At 36.2% G+C, this 17,498-nt stretch overlaps 1 protein-coding gene across 1 annotated transcript in view; it reads right to left on the reverse strand.

The window, feature by feature from the left end:
* Window positions 1–5,086: 5,086 nt before the first annotated feature.
* Window positions 5,087–17,498, reverse strand: part of insrb (insulin receptor b) — a 125,711-nt gene continuing 113,299 nt past the window's right edge. The window contains exons 7-21 of the mRNA NM_001123229.1: window positions 16,432–16,558; window positions 14,523–14,770; window positions 12,781–12,948; window positions 12,013–12,211; window positions 9,206–9,483; window positions 8,624–8,772; window positions 8,375–8,531; window positions 8,205–8,298; window positions 8,060–8,127; window positions 7,747–7,976; window positions 7,562–7,672; window positions 7,173–7,332; window positions 6,956–7,085; window positions 6,291–6,425; window positions 5,087–5,441 (exon numbers count right to left, since the gene is read on the reverse strand). Coding sequence (NP_001116701.1) covers window positions 5,087–5,441; window positions 6,291–6,425; window positions 6,956–7,085; window positions 7,173–7,332; window positions 7,562–7,672; window positions 7,747–7,976; window positions 8,060–8,127; window positions 8,205–8,298; window positions 8,375–8,531; window positions 8,624–8,772; window positions 9,206–9,483; window positions 12,013–12,211; window positions 12,781–12,948; window positions 14,523–14,770; window positions 16,432–16,558 — 2,609 coding nt within the window. The remainder of the gene's footprint in view (window positions 5,442–6,290; window positions 6,426–6,955; window positions 7,086–7,172; window positions 7,333–7,561; window positions 7,673–7,746; window positions 7,977–8,059; window positions 8,128–8,204; window positions 8,299–8,374; window positions 8,532–8,623; window positions 8,773–9,205; window positions 9,484–12,012; window positions 12,212–12,780; window positions 12,949–14,522; window positions 14,771–16,431; window positions 16,559–17,498) is intronic.

Below are 17,498 nucleotides of genomic sequence, written 5' to 3' on the forward strand. Positions count from 1 at the left end.
TATCAGATCTATACCTTAAATAGCCTTAAATCTACATCATAATTAAACTTTGTAACTTTCATTAAATCACTCGTCAATATAAACAGCCATACAACACAATCAACACTTGTTCAATTTGGGGAACAGACACAACAGCCACGAGCCATTTCTTCCCAATAATTTTTAATTCATAAATTTCATATAAACAGTTAATTGTTGAATAATTTACACACAGCAAGATTTATTTTCATTTCATTCCAACATTTACTGTACACGTCACTGCTTGGCTCTCCTTGAAGAAAAAAATCAACTGGAAAAATAAAATCAAAACTGAAACATCGATCCATACGAGTAAATCATGGCACAGTTTGACCCTGGTCAGACGGATTAGTCGTTTAGTTTAAATAAGCAACAGTGTATTTCATTTTTTTTTTCTTCTGTGTACCGCAATGTAAATGGCACAAATTCAACTGGCAAAGTGAAAGCTGAGGGGAAAAAGTGTGTGTTGGTGATTAAATAACATTTTTAACAATACAGGTGAACTACGTGAGATCGTCTATGTGCACAGAAAAACAAACAGCAGGGATAAAAACGAAACAAACGAAACCATAAAACTTTCAACTAAACAGAAAATTTGACAGGATAATAATACACAAAGGGTGCTGATTACTTAATGCTTGAAAAGGCCATATCACCCCGAAACACATAAAAGCCCCCAAACGATGTTGGATTTATATAAGAAATACACATTCAGCATTAACAAAACTCCTAACTGCGGTCGGCGTGATTGTGTTCGTGTATGTTCTCGAATGTCGAATTTGCTGTAGCTTATAATAAAATCCGCAGTGGTCTTTTCCAGTTTATTTCACATTTGAAAAAGTACTCTTTATTCAATCAGGCGACACTTACCAGCTGCCACCGCTATTTTTTCTGAATCATACAAAGGGAGATCCCATTTACAAATACAAAAAGGATATGCAATCATTTCTTGGATGTACATGAAATTGAAACAATGCAAATGTCGTACAAAAGAAAGAACATCGTAGGCCAAATCCCGAACATCGTCCGATCGGTTTCGAAACCACAGCGTAACGCTGTGCGCTGAAGACATCACACTTTTTAAATCGAGAAGAAAGCTATATACACATTGATAATGTTTAATGTACATGAATAGGAAAAAAAGTTTACAGTCAAAAAAGTCATTGAATTTTTGCCCTCCCTATTTCGACTAAAAAAATAGAAATTAATATCCAAGCGTAATACTTTATCCTTTTAAAAGCAATAAAATGCATACAATGCCTTGTGCTCGACCGGTTCTGCTTCGTTTTTCTTGCTGTAGAAAACCGCAATCATTTTTGGGTTTATCAAAATATTTATTCTCTAAAATTTCGATTTTTTACACTGGGAGCTGCCAAAGATGTTGTATGAATCTATCGTACAATAGCAAAACCCAAGAAGAGACAAGTTCAGCTTATTTCCAAATAAAAAGAGTATCTTTCACATATACCAATACAGTAAAACCGAGCCAAGCATCGAGCTGAAGATGTCGGAGAAATCTGTACAATAGGCTCCAGTTGAAAGTTGTCGGGCGAAAATAAAAAACAATCCAGGGAGTTTGTTGGCCAGGTTTGGCTTGGAGGATACTTAGGTTTGTGTGCAAGGCACTATATGGGTCGCTCGATTTATTCTAGAGGCAACAAACGATGCGCAACGGGCATCCAAAGGCATCGTTTATGCAGTTGTCCATCTTTTTTTCTCGTACGTTTAACTAGCAGTGGATATTTGAATCTCCTCCGATAAACGAAACCCAACGCTCACATCTCCCTGAGAGAAAAAATAAAACGTTTCTATGGCACATAGGATTGTCCGCGAGAATATTTACGAATGCATGTGTGTAAGGAGAGGCAGGTGTAGTCCGAGTTTACTATAAACTATGGCATTGATAGAAATCTTCACAGTAGAAAAACACAAAACATTGACAATCACATTTGGAGCAAACATACATAAGAAATTACGCTTTCGTACAGGGCATCAGAAAGTTTGTTCGGTGAGATGTTGCAGCGAGCGGAAAAAAAGTCGTTTTTGTTTGCCCATTGTAACCACGTAGCCTATAATAATAATTGCGCAATATGTTTGCGGACTTACAAACTGTGATTCAGTAGTCATCCACGTGACCAAATCAGCTTAAAACTTTACGGACTAAAGTGTACATGGCTTAAAGACAAGTGGCTTTACAAAAACTTGTTTGTATTATTCGAATAAGTGCTTCACATAAAAGACGATATAACATCGCAATACCTCCGATTCAAATTAGCTCTACAGAGCCAAAATGGTGTGTCGTACCTTAAATTATAAAAAGCAAGCTTTTCTGAACACTCCATTTACATTTTACTTATGTAATACTCTATAGCTAACTTATCGTTAAATTGAATCGTTTCGCAACTGAACTGGCTCTGCATATCAGAAACAATCTTTGGATTCAAAGCCTTGGGAAAGTAGAACAATCGCCAAAGGGGAGTGATTTATGTTCGTAAAATTGCGCAGCCTCTAGTGGCCGAATTAGGGACTGCACTGTTTGTTTTGCTGCCCCAAAACAAGCCTGATAAAGAAATAACTAAAGAGAGACGCACTACGCTCTAATCAATTTCTAACAACATACTGAGGTAGACTGTGTCCAAACAACCAACAGAAAGACATTAGCGCTAGTAAACCCACCGTGTTCTCCGTCTCTCTCTCTCTTTAATTAAACATAAAATAAACATCTAAAAGACTAGTTTTACCCGCCTTAAAGTATTGTAATAAAAGCTAGCAGGGATTTACATAATCATGAGGATCGTAAAATAAATAAAAATACCAATATCTGCCTTTTCAAAGATATGATAATCTTGTTATTTCTGAAAAACAAAACAATCGTATAGACGCCTGCTCACAGCTACAGAAATTCTTTGTAGTAATGTACGAAGAGCTACAAGCAAGTTGGATTTCTTCGATTCTGCTATGTACATCTGAAATAAAGCCAGTAATGCTGAAAAAGGGACCTTTTTTATATAAATCAGGCTACGTTAGAAAAAGGAGAAAAAATAGGTGTGAATTCCAGCCTCCTGTCATTGTACTACTGAAACTGCCCACAAATAAATATTCAAACACGCAACAAAATACACGCACATACATGAAATGTGCACGACAAGTAAGATCCAGTAAAAACGCCATCTCTCTAGCCTCTGGCGATTGGAGAAGGCACAAAGTTGAGGAATCGAGCGTCTGCCTACAAAGCTTTTTCTTCTTTAATAGGGGTTTATTTGGGAAAATGCGTCATTCGTTGTTATCATGCGAACGACACTCACTTTTTGGATACTTTGATAGGTAACAAAGCCTGATCAAGAATAGCTTACAGCATAGGTCTCAAACTAAATTCCTGGAGAGCCACAGCTCTGCAGTTTTGCTCCAACCTTAATCAAACACAGCTAATCCAAATAATCGAGGGGTTCAAGAGTCTTAAACACCTTTATTAGGTACAACAGCTGTGTTTGATTAGGGTTGGAGCAAAACTGTGCAGAGCTGCGGCTCTCCAGGAATTGAATTGGAGACCTACAGTATGGCTTACAGGAATGTTTTAATGATCCGATTGAAATATTGCCAATTTAAATGAATATTTCTGCTGTCAAAAACAACAATCCAGAATCCCTCTGTAGACCAGCTTATCTTTCACAATAAGATCCTAAATCCACCTGAATAATCCAACGTTTCATATCCCACGAATAACTATGCTACAAAACATTACCAAAACATTCTCCATGACCATATCCTACAACAATCGGATTTTTGACAGCAAACCTGAACGTTTATTCTCCTGAACTGCGCATTCGAAAATTTGCATTTATATTTCAACAACACTACCACTAATAATAATAAATATTATTCTTACTATTATTACTACTAGTGATCTATTTATTATTTATCACCCAAAAATAAACATCTTGATATTTTGAATTCAGGCCAAAACCAAAAACTCGCCCCTCTGTACGCTGGAATATCACTGTGATTCACCCAGAATATTAATGCAATCTTTTTCCTTTTGGTTAGACATAAAAAAACAGCTCATAAAAAGAGACATTGTTGCAAAAAATATTGTATAAGCAAAGCTGATGAAGACATTAGAAAAAGACATAAGAATTATGTACAAAAGTTCAGATGTTGTGAATAGTACATTTAAAATACTGATACATATATATATATATATATATATATATATATATATATATATATATATATATATATATATATATATATATATATATATATATATATATATATATATATATATATAATACCCACTATATATCAGAGCAGCAGCTATTGGTCAGTCTGAGGAACCCTTTTGTCCAATTTGTAACTGTTAAATATCCTTCAGCCAGTAAAAAGAACACAGGAGTAAAAGATCAGAGGGGAAAAAAAGAAAATAAAGCAAATAAATTAAACCTCATTCACCAGAACACCATGTGAAGATCATCAGTGAATTCAGGAATTCTCCAGGACAAAATAAAAGTCATTCCTCTACAAAAACAGAAGTTTGTTCTAAAAGAAAAGAAGCCATCCCATAGTTCCACACTGTAAAGTCGTTGCTTTAAAGAAACGAACACAAATATTTATAGACACTTCTCTTTTTTATAGGCCACTTAATAAAAGGCCACTATATTAAAAGATTTCCACTTTGAACAAAAAAAGAGAAACAGGAAAAATAAGCATCCAAGGGTCGAAGGAAGTGGACATTGAGGTGACGTAGCCAAAGCAGCTTTTCTGGTTGATTTAGTCATGTTCACAGTTTGCTTTCCCTCCACCCAAAACCAAACTGTCTCGAAAACTTGGCAAAAGTGTAAAAAGTGTCAGAAAGCGAACGGTGTTGGTTGAGAAAGGAAACGTCCATTTTCGTTGTAACCATAAGAGTTTAGCCGTGAGACGGAAACAACATAGACGACAACGATGACGACAACAACAACAACAAACAAAAAAGACCTGAGATCTGTATCTTTAAGGGCCTCTGCAAAAATAATGCATTTAAAAACTTTCTTTAAAAAAAAAAAAGGTAGAAGAAACGGTGAGGCAAATGTTAGGACGGACTAGATCTGGGTAAAGACAGAATTCGGCCATTTTTCTTTCCACCGTTCATATGTGTGTAGGGCACATGCTCCTCGTAATTGCCCCGTAGGCCCACTGAGGGGCCGTTGTCTCTACTGTGGCTCTCCTCGCGTTGGGAATAGGATGAGGGGTCCAGTGGTATGCTCTCCATGTTCTCGAAGTCCATGTCAAACTCCTCGCTCTCAGGCGCTTTGTTCTCCTCGCTGTAGAAGAACGAGACCTCTTGAAAAGTAGGATGCAGGTCCTCCTTGATCATCTCGATGATCTCGTGGAAGGTTGGCCGCATCTTCGGGTTGTACTGCCAACACATCTGCATGAGGTTGTGCCTGGGAGAAGAGTTCAAGCAAGAGAAGACAATCTTACCAACTACATCTCATTATCCAGCTCACATTTTGTGTCTCCATGATATGGAAACATCTTGGACAAACAAAACTGGAATTTCATTAATGTTAGGTTAACATTTTCTGCTGGTACCTTGACTTAGGACTAAGATGTGCTTTTGTCGATCAGGTCAAATGGATGAAGCTAAACCCAGGTGTAAACTGGTCAAAAATGGCTTTACCTTGTTCATGTTTGACTACCCCAGTGATATTTAAATGCATGTTAATACAAGGTGAAAACAGTGATGCATCTCAGCTGATCACTGAATCACTGAAAATACCAAGAGGAATGAGGAACAGCGTAGTTTTAAATACCAAAGGATGTAGGGTTTCTTAACAAGCTAAACCACTCGACTACAAGAAAGCACATGATGTAGGGAATTAACCAGCCGAGGCAGAGTAAAGATTTCTTGCTATGGTGACTGACCAATACTGAGTATCGATTCTAATGCTTCAAGCTTTAGAATTGCGCCATTGCTTAAAATCGTGGCAGCTAAAACCCTGGATGTACAATGGATGCAACAAAGAGACCATCTCTGGAACCCACATTTGTAGACAGCAAAACAATCACCAATGCCCTCATTTACATCCTCACTTGCTGTAGCACTGCTAAGTATAACCTGAAAGTACTCACATGTCTTCATCTGCTTGCAAACAAAGAGCAACTGGTTTATGAGATTGGCCAGGTTTAGTGAGTGCCAATCTCTATTGGGCAATAATGATCACCAGCTGATCAATCCCTAACATCATAGTCTAAGTCGGTCCACTCAGGTTTACCTCCATGTCCGTACTTACATTCTCTCCGGACAGTTCTCCGGTCTATCCAGGTATCCTCCGTCCATGACGAACTTGAGCACCTGCTCATTGGACAGTCCCTGGTACGGCTGCTCAGCAAGTGTGCTGATCTCCCATAACACCACTCCGAAAGACCTGGAAGTTGACAGATTTCCGTTAAAGTTCCGGCCCCAGACCAAATGTACAGTTCCTCTCCTGGAGACTTTAGCAAATTTCTGCACCACTTTGAAAAGTTGGGTACATTTGGTACTGAACAAGCAGAGACCTGCAAAGTTGCACTCAAACCCTAATAAAACCCACCTAATCAAGTAAATCAAGGTCTAAGTGTTAATAGAAAGATACAGGCAGGTGAGTTTTTTCAAGGCTTGCTTAATCTCTGCAGGATTGTTGCTTTCTAGGACCATACTTGTCCACCTCTGGACTAGGAGCATCTAGCAATCCCAATGATCACTGGTGACCCATTCCTCAGAATGCAGAGCCAACCTGTACCAGCAAACTTGCCTTGAAAATTAAGTCTGGAATTAGCTTGTGCAGAGTTGGGATTGATACTAAACTTTGCATGATAGGGGTCACTCAGGAAGAGGACTGGACAGGGTCCAGGGCATTTATTGGCAGGGCATTTATTAAGCAGTTGTTCTTCCAGGAACCTGATTAGAAATACCCACCAGCAGTCTGAGTGAGCAGTGAATACACCATCTTTCAACGACTCTGGTGCCATCCATCTGACAGGCAGAAGGCCTTTCCCGCCCTTGCGATAGTAATCAGTCTCGTAAATGTCTCGCGTCATGCCAAAATCTGCAAGAAGATAAACCCCAAAACAAATCAAGACAATTTCACCCCTTTGAACCACAAGCTGACTATACTCAATTCAGGTTGACTTGCCTCCAATTTTGACGGTGTAATCTTCAGCCACCATGCAGTTTCTTGCAGCGAGATCTCTGTGGACAAACTTCTTAGCATTGAGATATGCCATCCCATCTGCTATCTCAGCTGACATTTGGATCATCTCCTTTAGGGTTGGCGGTGGACTGCCTGGGTTATTCTATTGAAAAACAATTGAATCAGTGGTTAAGGCCAGATGCTTCAATTAGCATTAGCATTTTTGTGGACTCATATAACCATACAAGATAAAACGAACTTGTCCATTATTAAAGCTCAACTGAAATAATATTATTGTCATAACACCCACATATGTAGGGATAATCAGATTCAGGGGGCTCGTCCGGGATATTGAAATATGATTGATCTACAAAAGAAACAGAAAGTCTTACTTCCGCATCAGGCCTCAGGCTACGCAGGTAGCTTTTCAGATCTCCGTGCGTCATTAGTTCCATGACAACCAATGTCGGCTGTCCCTTGGATACCACACCAAGCAAACGCACCTAGATAAACAAGCCAAACATTCAGACAAAGCTTTCGTCACTTTGATGAACTTCTCAAAGTCGTCCACACTTACCACATGGTGGCAGCTAAAGGCTTTCATGACTGAAGCCTCATTAAGGAACTCAATCCTCTCGCGCAGACTCGCCGACTCATTTACAGTTTTCACAGCAACTCGAGTGTCCGGTTCACCCTTTATGATGTCTTTAGCAATGCCTTCATACACCATCCCAAATGATCCCTGCCCAAGCTCTCTCATGACAGTGATCTTCTCACGAGGAACTTCCCATTCGTCAGGGATGTACACTGCAAACACACAAGCTCAGTATTTAACATCACAGAGGTGTACACTGATTAATCATCAGTTATTATCTAAAATCATATTTTACCATCATTTGCACTTATATATTCTGGGTTGGAGGAAGCAATCAGTGGGCCAGTTGGTCCTTCAGTTTGTCTGAGAGAAAAGAAATGTCTACATCATACCACTGTTTATGCGATGAATAAGGGCTTGATTTAATGTCTTAAACTTACTTCTTCTTCAAGACAAAGTAGCCTACGCTGGCCAGAATCACCAGTAAGAAAATGCAGATGGCTAGGATGATAACGATTTTCATGCTCATTTCCCCTGCAAAACATGTTTGTTAGAGACAGAAGTGCTGCTAAATTCAGAAAAAAGGTATAGTACATAAAGTAAAGCTTACTGTCTTGAACATAAAAGTATGCAGGATCAGTCCAAGAACCATTGCCAGCCAGCGAGGTGGCACGAACTCGCACACTGTAATTCCCAGGATGCCCTACTCTTAATCGATAGCCATGGTTTTTCTCATAGGAAATTCTGGACACGCAGATTTGATCCTCCTGAGAGACCAAAAACATTTAAAAACATTACAGCAGGTAGACATTTTTATGTCTATGGCATATACATACACACCATAATTTATAACACTTACGTAGTTATCAGACATCCGTAGATACTTGACTTCATACAGTATGATCATGCCGTTAGGAGTTTTGGGCTCTTTCCATCTGATGTAAACAACATCCGGCTCGTCAGGAAAAAATTCGTGAGTCACTGGCTCGGCAATGACATCAGCTTTCACTATGAAAACAAGTGGAAACTCAATACATTCCAATACCTTTCTATAATCTAAAGCAGTGTTTCTCAACCCTGCTCCTGAAGGCACACCAACACAACATTTTCAACCTCCCCATAATCAAACAGCTGAATCCTGAAGTTAATGATTAGATAAGGGAGACATCCAAAAATCTTCTGTTGGTATGCCTCCAGGAACAGGGTTGGGATACAATGATCTAAAGCAGTGTTTCTCAACCTCGTTCCTGGAGGACCACCAGCTCTGCACATCTTCCATGTCTCCTTACCCAAATACACCAGATTCAGATCATTTGAGCAGAGGCTTAAAGATCTGTAACGGGTGTGACAGACAAAGGAGACATCTAAAACTTGCAGTGCTGATAGTCCTCCAGGATCGTGGTTGATCTATAGTAAATAAAGCATATTTGAAGAGTCTTACGTTCAGGGAGTGTGCGGGCTTTGACGTATGTTGGCATGCTGCAGCGGCCCGGGTCTGTGGGGTCGTTGCAAGCGTGGATCTCAATCTGGTAGCTGGTGAAGTGGAGCAGGTTGGAGATGACCATGGCCTCTTTGGAGCTGGCTTTGAACACCATCTTCCGGCTCTTTTCTTCCTCTGGGATTGAAGTGGTTGGAAAGTTGGGTATTATAGTTGGTGTGGTTCCAAAATTTGGCAACGTTGCATTGGCTACGCCAACTGAGCGACGCCGACGGTGGGGCCTGAGGGTCGACAGAAAAGATGGAGGTTCAGCCAGAGCAAATGAATGAACATCTACATTTTATCTGAATAACGTCCCATGAAATTAAAATAAAAACGTTTTTGGTCACAATTTATTTTGATTGTCTGTTTGTTGAATTGAAGTTACATTGCATCTACATGCCAACTAGTTCTCAATAGATTATAAGTAGACCGTTAGGTTGGGGTTAGAGTTAGTGTAAGTTAACATGTACTTGCAAAGTTTCTTATAGTCAGTTAAATGTCTGTTGATGGAGCAGTATCAACATATTAAGCAGACAGTCTACTAATACTCAAATGGCCGTCAAAATAAAGTGTTACCAAGATTTTTAGATGTTAGTATCAGTATTGTTAGTTTTTAGGATATCCATAAGCTAGTGTGCACCAAAACAGTGACAAAATTCACATTTAGAAGATATAAATGAATCAACGGTTTTATTCCCTTCATCTCACACTTCAGTTTCTCATCAAATCCTGACCAATCAAATGCTCTAATATCTGACGTGCCCCGCCTTCTTCAAGATGCTCTCATTTGATGCTTAAGCTCAACCCCTCTTACTGGCAGATGCTAAACTGCTATTGGTTGTTTTTTTAAAAAGGGGAGGAGCTACTCTGTCCCACCTTCTCTTCATGTTTTGGTTGAGATGACATCATGATCAAATATTAATAATAAATACACATTTCAAAGCCCTTCATGGGAATTTGCAGTCACAATAGCAAAAGTTTGCTAAACCCTGTTTTTAAAAGGTGGAAAGTTAACATTTAACAAAATGTAACATTATGAACACCCAAGAGTGGGAATGGTTTATTTGGGAATAGTCTGTCCCTGTTATGCTGTAGTTATTATTAAAAGTACTGATACAAAATAAACTTTAAAAAGGTTAGTTAATTTAATTAATTTAAATAAAATAAATAAATAAATTATTCAATATATGTTAAAAATATTTTATACAACTTAATTAAACAATATAAATTAAATAAAAATAATTATAAATAAAAAAAATCTAATAAATAGTGCATAATATTAAAGTATAAATGTATAGATTTATAGTTAAAATATATTATGAGAACTAGAAAAGCACTAATTAAAAAAAGTCTAATTACAAAAACAAAAGCATTAATTACAAAAATGCACAAACATTTACAAATACTTACACAAATATAAATATATGGTTATCATCTAATTTAAAATGTTTGCTTAATGACACCAAGATGAATTAAAAATAAATTATATATATATATATATATATATATATATATATATATATATATATATATATATATATATATATATATATATATATGTGTGTGTATATATATATATATATTTTTGTTGTAATGTTCTGCAATATCAGAACTCCTACAACCTCTTTACCCTTTGTGTATTACTCTGCCCACATACAGCCAGCAAAAAGCAGACACTAGGCTCTAAAGTTTAAAAGATGCACGCTCAACTGTTTAACTGTCAGCTTATGATTTGAATCCAGAAGAAAGTAGTTCCTCATACAAAAGAGTTTTTGAGACTCTCTGTGTTTGATTTAGTTTTTATATACACAATTATGCCGTCAAACTGTTGTATAAACGCAATATCACACTCATAGCAGTGTGATATGACTGTATATCGGCACCGGTGGGGGCACTAAGGCATGTATGTATATATATATATATATATATATATATATATATATATATATATATATATATATATATATATATATATATATATATATATATATTAAGACATATATGAAGTGTGCTTCACACTGATGAGTGGGCTTGATTCTCTGAGCACTAATAACAGTTCCTTTGTATAATTAGCAGTTCCTGTGTGTATTGCCTGTTCTTGTTGAATCTCTGAATATCTCCTAAATTGTAAGTCTCTTTGGACAAAAGCGTCTGCCAAATGACTAGATGGAAATGTAAATATAAGTAAAACTTCTGTCAATAAAGTGCATATTTTTAACATTTCTGCCACAGGAAATGATATATTGTGAATCTTGAGGCCTTTCTTGGCCAAGTAAGCTGCAGTGTGAACTGTTAGAGGTAATTAAACGGTGAACCAGCAGATGGCGCTACAGGCCCTAATGTAAACAGTGAGGACTCCATTGACACTCCAGTGATCTGTTCAGCAGCATATTAAACTGGCCACCATTAAACCACAGCACACTTCAAAGAGAAAACACACGGCATCTAATAACTAATGGTCAAAAAAATGAATGGTCAAAGACATAATAACAACATTTAAGTCCACACATAACTGTAGTAAAAATCATCATCTTCTCCACGGCTGATATAGCCTATTTTGAGGGATGTAAACAAAAACAATGGTGATGCATTTCCTGTTTTACATTTTTAATCCCTATAGCTTCCGAAAATCCAAAAAGAGACACATATTGATAAATAATATTGAATTGCCTCTTGTTACAGTTATGAAACGGGTTTGATAATAACAAGCAGGAAATGTTCACGGATCAATGACAATACCACGTTGAAAGGTCTTTATATATATGTACCTGGGCTCGAACACTTCATTGTGCAGGTAGTTCTCGAAGGTCTTGCGAAACTCAGTTTCCTCTGCCTCTTTCTTGAGCTGCATTTCGGTTTTGGGACAGGCGCAGCAGTGCCCCTTCTGGTCTGGAACCTCCGTCTGGTTAAGCTTCTGGTCCTCCTCGACGTCGTGGTGCGTCGGCGTGTGGGACGGCACTTTCATACCTGACAAACAAGAGCATTTACTTAGTCTTTCCCATCTTTGGAATCATTCTGTCATTGTCTAATATCACCTGTCATGCTAATAATTGTCAGCGCTAGCAATACTGGATACACGAAATGCAGGAAATGCCAAGATAGTTACCTGAACTATGGTTTTATTTCATTTTCTTGAAGCAAAGTGTCCCTGACCCAGCCACAGTGCATTATCTGCACCAAGTTCTTGCTAACGAATGCATGAGGGTGTCCAATTTAATAAGAATTTGCAGAATACTCATCCCTAATACCGTAAGGTGTACCCAATACAAATGACCTACTGATGTTTTGCTTTTATATTTTACATCAGGCTAATATTTGTGCATAAACATATAGATACAGTAATAAACATACCATTTGTTTGTATACAACTTTTTTGTCATACATACTGCAGACTTATATGAGTGATAATATCATTAAATGTGGGACCTTACAATATTTTCTGGGGGAAAAGGATGTCTCAGGCAAAAAAAAAAAAAAAAAAAAAAAAAAAAAAAAAGGTTGGGAATCACTGATCTACAGGCTGTTTCTGAATGTACCTTGCTGGCAGTAGTCAAACTTGTAGTGTGTGATGTCCTCGCTCTGCTTCTGGCAGTAGATGATGTAGTGTGTGATGTTTCCATTGGGGTCTGACGGCGGTTTCCACTTGAGGATGATCTGAGAGGACGAGTTTGACCAGGAGTGAGGATCCAGCGGCACTGAAGGCCCTGTTGAACAGCAGAAACACACACAGAGAAGCATTCACATCTCAGACAACACTTTTTTATTTGTTAAATACTAAAATAAATACAACATATTATTATTATTATTATATTATATTATATTATATTATATTAAATTATATTATAAAAATTATTTTATTAAAATAAAATTTTATTATTGTTTAATCATTTTATATTATTTAATAATTTTAATATATTTAATTAGTAGAAATATATTATTAACAATTATGCATAACTATGAATGCATGCATGCAAGTAGTGTAATTATGGTTTATCATTTATTTAAATTTTTCAACCTACATTAAAATGATAATTTTAAAACAAATGTTGTGCATCATGTATTTTTAAAGAAATTAGTTGCATATATATTCATATACATAGTAAAAGAAAAAAAAACATATAGTATACTTTCTAATATTATAATTATTTGATTTATAATTATATATATATATATATATATATATATATATATATATATATATATATATATAGAAGTAAAATCTGCACGTGTGTATGATTTGTAAATTTCAAATATTATATAATCTTATATGTATAAATTATTATATAAATTTTATGTATAAAATTTAATATTGCAATTTTATTGTGCTTAATCTTTTTTAATTATATCTTTACTCATTGTTATAAACTTAAATGTATTTTTATATATTTGTACGTTTGTGTGAGTAAATATAACACAAGATATGATACTTTATAAACACTATTTATTTAATTATTTATTTGTTTTATGTAAAAACTATTTATTATGTGTGTTTACATTCATCAAAAATACATTAACTTATTGATTAATTTAAAATTACAATAAAATATTAATTCCCATATCATAAACAATTAACTTGCTATTTTATATTTGATATATTTATGCATGTACAGTTAAAGTCAGAATTATTAGCCCCCTTTGAATTGTTCTTCTTTTTTAAATACTTCCCAAATGATGTTTAACAGAGCAAGGAAATGTTCACAGTATTTCTGACAATATTTTTTCTTCTGGGGAAAGTCTTATTTGTTTTATTTCGGCTAGAATAAAAGCAGTTTTTAATTTTTTAAAAACATTTTAGGGTCAAATTATTAGCCCCTTTAAGCTATATATTTTTTCGATAGTCTACAAAACAAACCATTTTTATACAATAACATGCCTAATTACCCTAACCTGCCTAGTTCACCTAATTAACCTAGTTAAGCCTTTAAATGTCACTTTAAGCTGTATAGAAAAATATCTAGTCAAATATTATTTACTGTCATCATGTACAAGATAAAATAAATCAGTTATTAGAAATTAGTTATTAAAATGATTATGTTCAGAAATGTGTTGAAAAAAATCTCTGTTAAAAAGACATTGGGGAAAAAAATTAACAGGGGAGCTAATATTCAGGGGGGGCTAATAATTCTGACTTTAACTGTATATGTGAGTGTCTATATACAACAATATAATTCATCTTTTAATAAAAGCAAATGTATTTTAACTTGTATATTTTATTCCATAAATCTACCATATTTTATACTGGTCCCCCAATAAACAGACTTGGTAATGCTGATCTTACGTGTGGCGTTGGTCCTGACGTAGATGATCTCGGTCTTGGCTCCTCTGACCTGATGGTCTTCTGAGGCTGCGAGCTGGGCTTTCACCATGACGGCGTATTGAGTCCAGGGCTTGAGAGGCATGATCAGGTACCCCGGCTCCACCTCTTTACCTTCACTAGGTCTCTGCGGCGGCTCTACGTCTGCAATGGCCCAGCTGTTAGAGCCACACGCGTCCTGCCCGTCGTATTCAGTCACGTTCCTGTGAGGACTGAAGCGGGAAAACAGGCACAGTTAACCAACGCAGTGCTTTCAATAGTGATTATTTTCTGTATATTTGGATTAAGTTACTGATTAAAGTGTTCATTCTTATACACTAACATGTTTTTGGATTGTCGTATAATTAATGTTATAAACATCTATAAATAATACAGTTTATTTTTGAATGAAAGAAAATGTATTTATATATATATTTTTTAGACTACATTTTTTAAAAATACTTTAAAATATTTTATAATACACTACAAATATACTATATTTTATACTTTATTACCAGTATAATAGTAATACTACATTATTAGTACATTTTCATGGAATTAATGTTTTATTCATTTAAAATGTTATATATATACAAACCGGCCACTTTATTAGGTACACCGTCCAACTGCGTTAACGCAAATCAGCCAATCACATGGCAGCAACTCAATGTATTTAGACATGTAGACATGGTCAAGACGATCTGCTGCAGTTCAAACCGAGCATCAGAATGGGGAAGAAAGGGGATTTAAGTGACTTTAAACGTGGCATAGTTGTTGGTGCCAGACGGGCTGGTCTGAGTATTTCAGAAGCTGCTGATCTACTGGGACTTTCACGCGCAACCATCTCTAGACAAATGCCTTGTTGATGCCAGAGGTCAGAGGAGAATGGCCAGACTGGTTCCAGTTGATAGAAAGGCAACAGCAACTCAAAAAAGCATTCGTTACAACGGAGGTATGCAGAAGCGCATTTCTTAATGCACAACACGTCCAAACTTGAGTTAGATGGGCTACAGCAGCAGAAGACCGGGTGTCACTCCTGTCAGCTAAGACAAGGAAACTGAGGCTACAATTTGCACAGGCTCACCAATAGAAGGTTGGAAAACGATGCCTGGTCTGATGAGTCTCGGTTTCTGCTGCAACATTCAGATGGTAGGGTCAGAATTTGGCATCAACAACAATAAAGCATGGATCCATCCTGCCTTGTATCAACAATTCAGGCTGCTGGTGGTGGTGTCCATCTCTTTATGACCACAGTGTACCCATCTTCTTATGGCAACTTTCAGCAGGATAACACGTCATGTCATAAAGCACCAATGATCTCAGACTAGTTTCTTGAACATGACAATGAGTATTTAACTGTACTCAAATGGCCTCCACAGTCACCAGAACTCAATCCAATAGAGCACCTTTGGGATAAGTTTTTCATTTTCCCAATAAGATATTTTTATGGTTTTGTACAAATTAAGATTAATTATGCTGCTATTCTGCATAATTAAACATTAAAAGGCAAAATAACTGTTTACATTATAATATTTTAAAACATTATTAGTCATACAATAAAAAATTCTCATAATAATATAAAAAAGGAGGACGTGCAGCAACATTTTCAAAACTATTTTAATATAATTTTGTTTTATAGGATTTAAAATGAGCAGAACTACATACGAACAATCATGGTTAAATAACTGTGAAGCTGATTGGTTGGTTCTTGTCACATGTCATGCAGTTCACTTCAACTCTCTATGTTGTAAACCTCGAAAAGTGACTGCATTTCCGCCTATTTGCACACTCAAAATATGAAATATGTGAAGGATCTTTAAATCAGGCCTTCATTTACATCATATAAACAGCTTCAATAGTGAAGCACAATAGATACTGAAAGGACCACACTCACGCTTCCTTGTAGAGCACCATGAATCCCAGCAGGTCTCTGAAGTCCGAGGGCCAGAAGGACTCCCATCGGATGAGGATCTTGTCGCTCATGGTGCGGATTTGTGTAAATTTGAGTATGTGACTTTCACCTGCAGGACAGAATGAAGATCGGGTCTACTTTATTGCTAAAAAATTAATGCAGATGCTCTAATGGTTTCCAGTACAAACCATCAAATTTAAATCTTTAAAAGCAGCACATTTAAAAGGTTTCCAGCAGAGCTGTGCAATATGACAATGAACAAAAATAAAAGGTCTGTAGTTTCATATTATATTTAATCATTTATAAAAAAATGCTAACAATCATTTTATTTACCAATGTTTTGTGTTGGGTTTTTGTTCATTTTTTATTTAATATTTGTTTTATATTTTACATTATCAAACATTTGCCCCGAAGTTCTAAATAAAGTGAGAAATATGTAAAAAACAAATAGTCCTTTAAATAGGGTCAATGTATATTGGTACTATACAGACTTAATACCATATGGTCATTCATATCGTCATAAGTAGGCCCACACGGAATCTGCACGCGCAAAATTCTGCAGAACTCCGCAGATTTTCCGCAGAATTCCACAGATTTCTGCAGATTTTTAGCCCATTATTAATTCTGTTTATTTACTTGAGTAAATGTGTAAATCTGAATTTATTCAGTTTTTATTCAGTAATTTATTACTTTTTATTTAATATATTAAGGTTTTAGTTATGATACTCCGCTTGATACTCCCAAAATAATTCCACAGAAATCCGCAGATTTTTACCAAAATTATCCGCAAAAATAGCAAAAAACGTCTGCAGAATCCGTCAGGCCCTGGTCATGAGGCTGTGAGATGATTTATATCGCGATAGGAGATTTTCGCCTAGTCTCCAGTTTGTTTTGGAACATTCTTCATTAGAATTTATGGGTTTTATTTAATAACTGACGGGTAGAGACCCGCACCCAATATAATTTCCATTATAAACATTTCACGACAGTTTATATATATATATATATATTTGTTTGTTTTTTCAGCATGTTTTGACACGACATGCGTG

This window comes from Danio rerio, chromosome 22 (assembly GCF_049306965.1).
Source record: "Danio rerio strain Tuebingen ecotype United States chromosome 22, GRCz12tu, whole genome shotgun sequence".
NCBI classification, from domain to species: Eukaryota; Metazoa; Chordata; class Actinopteri; order Cypriniformes; family Danionidae; genus Danio; species Danio rerio.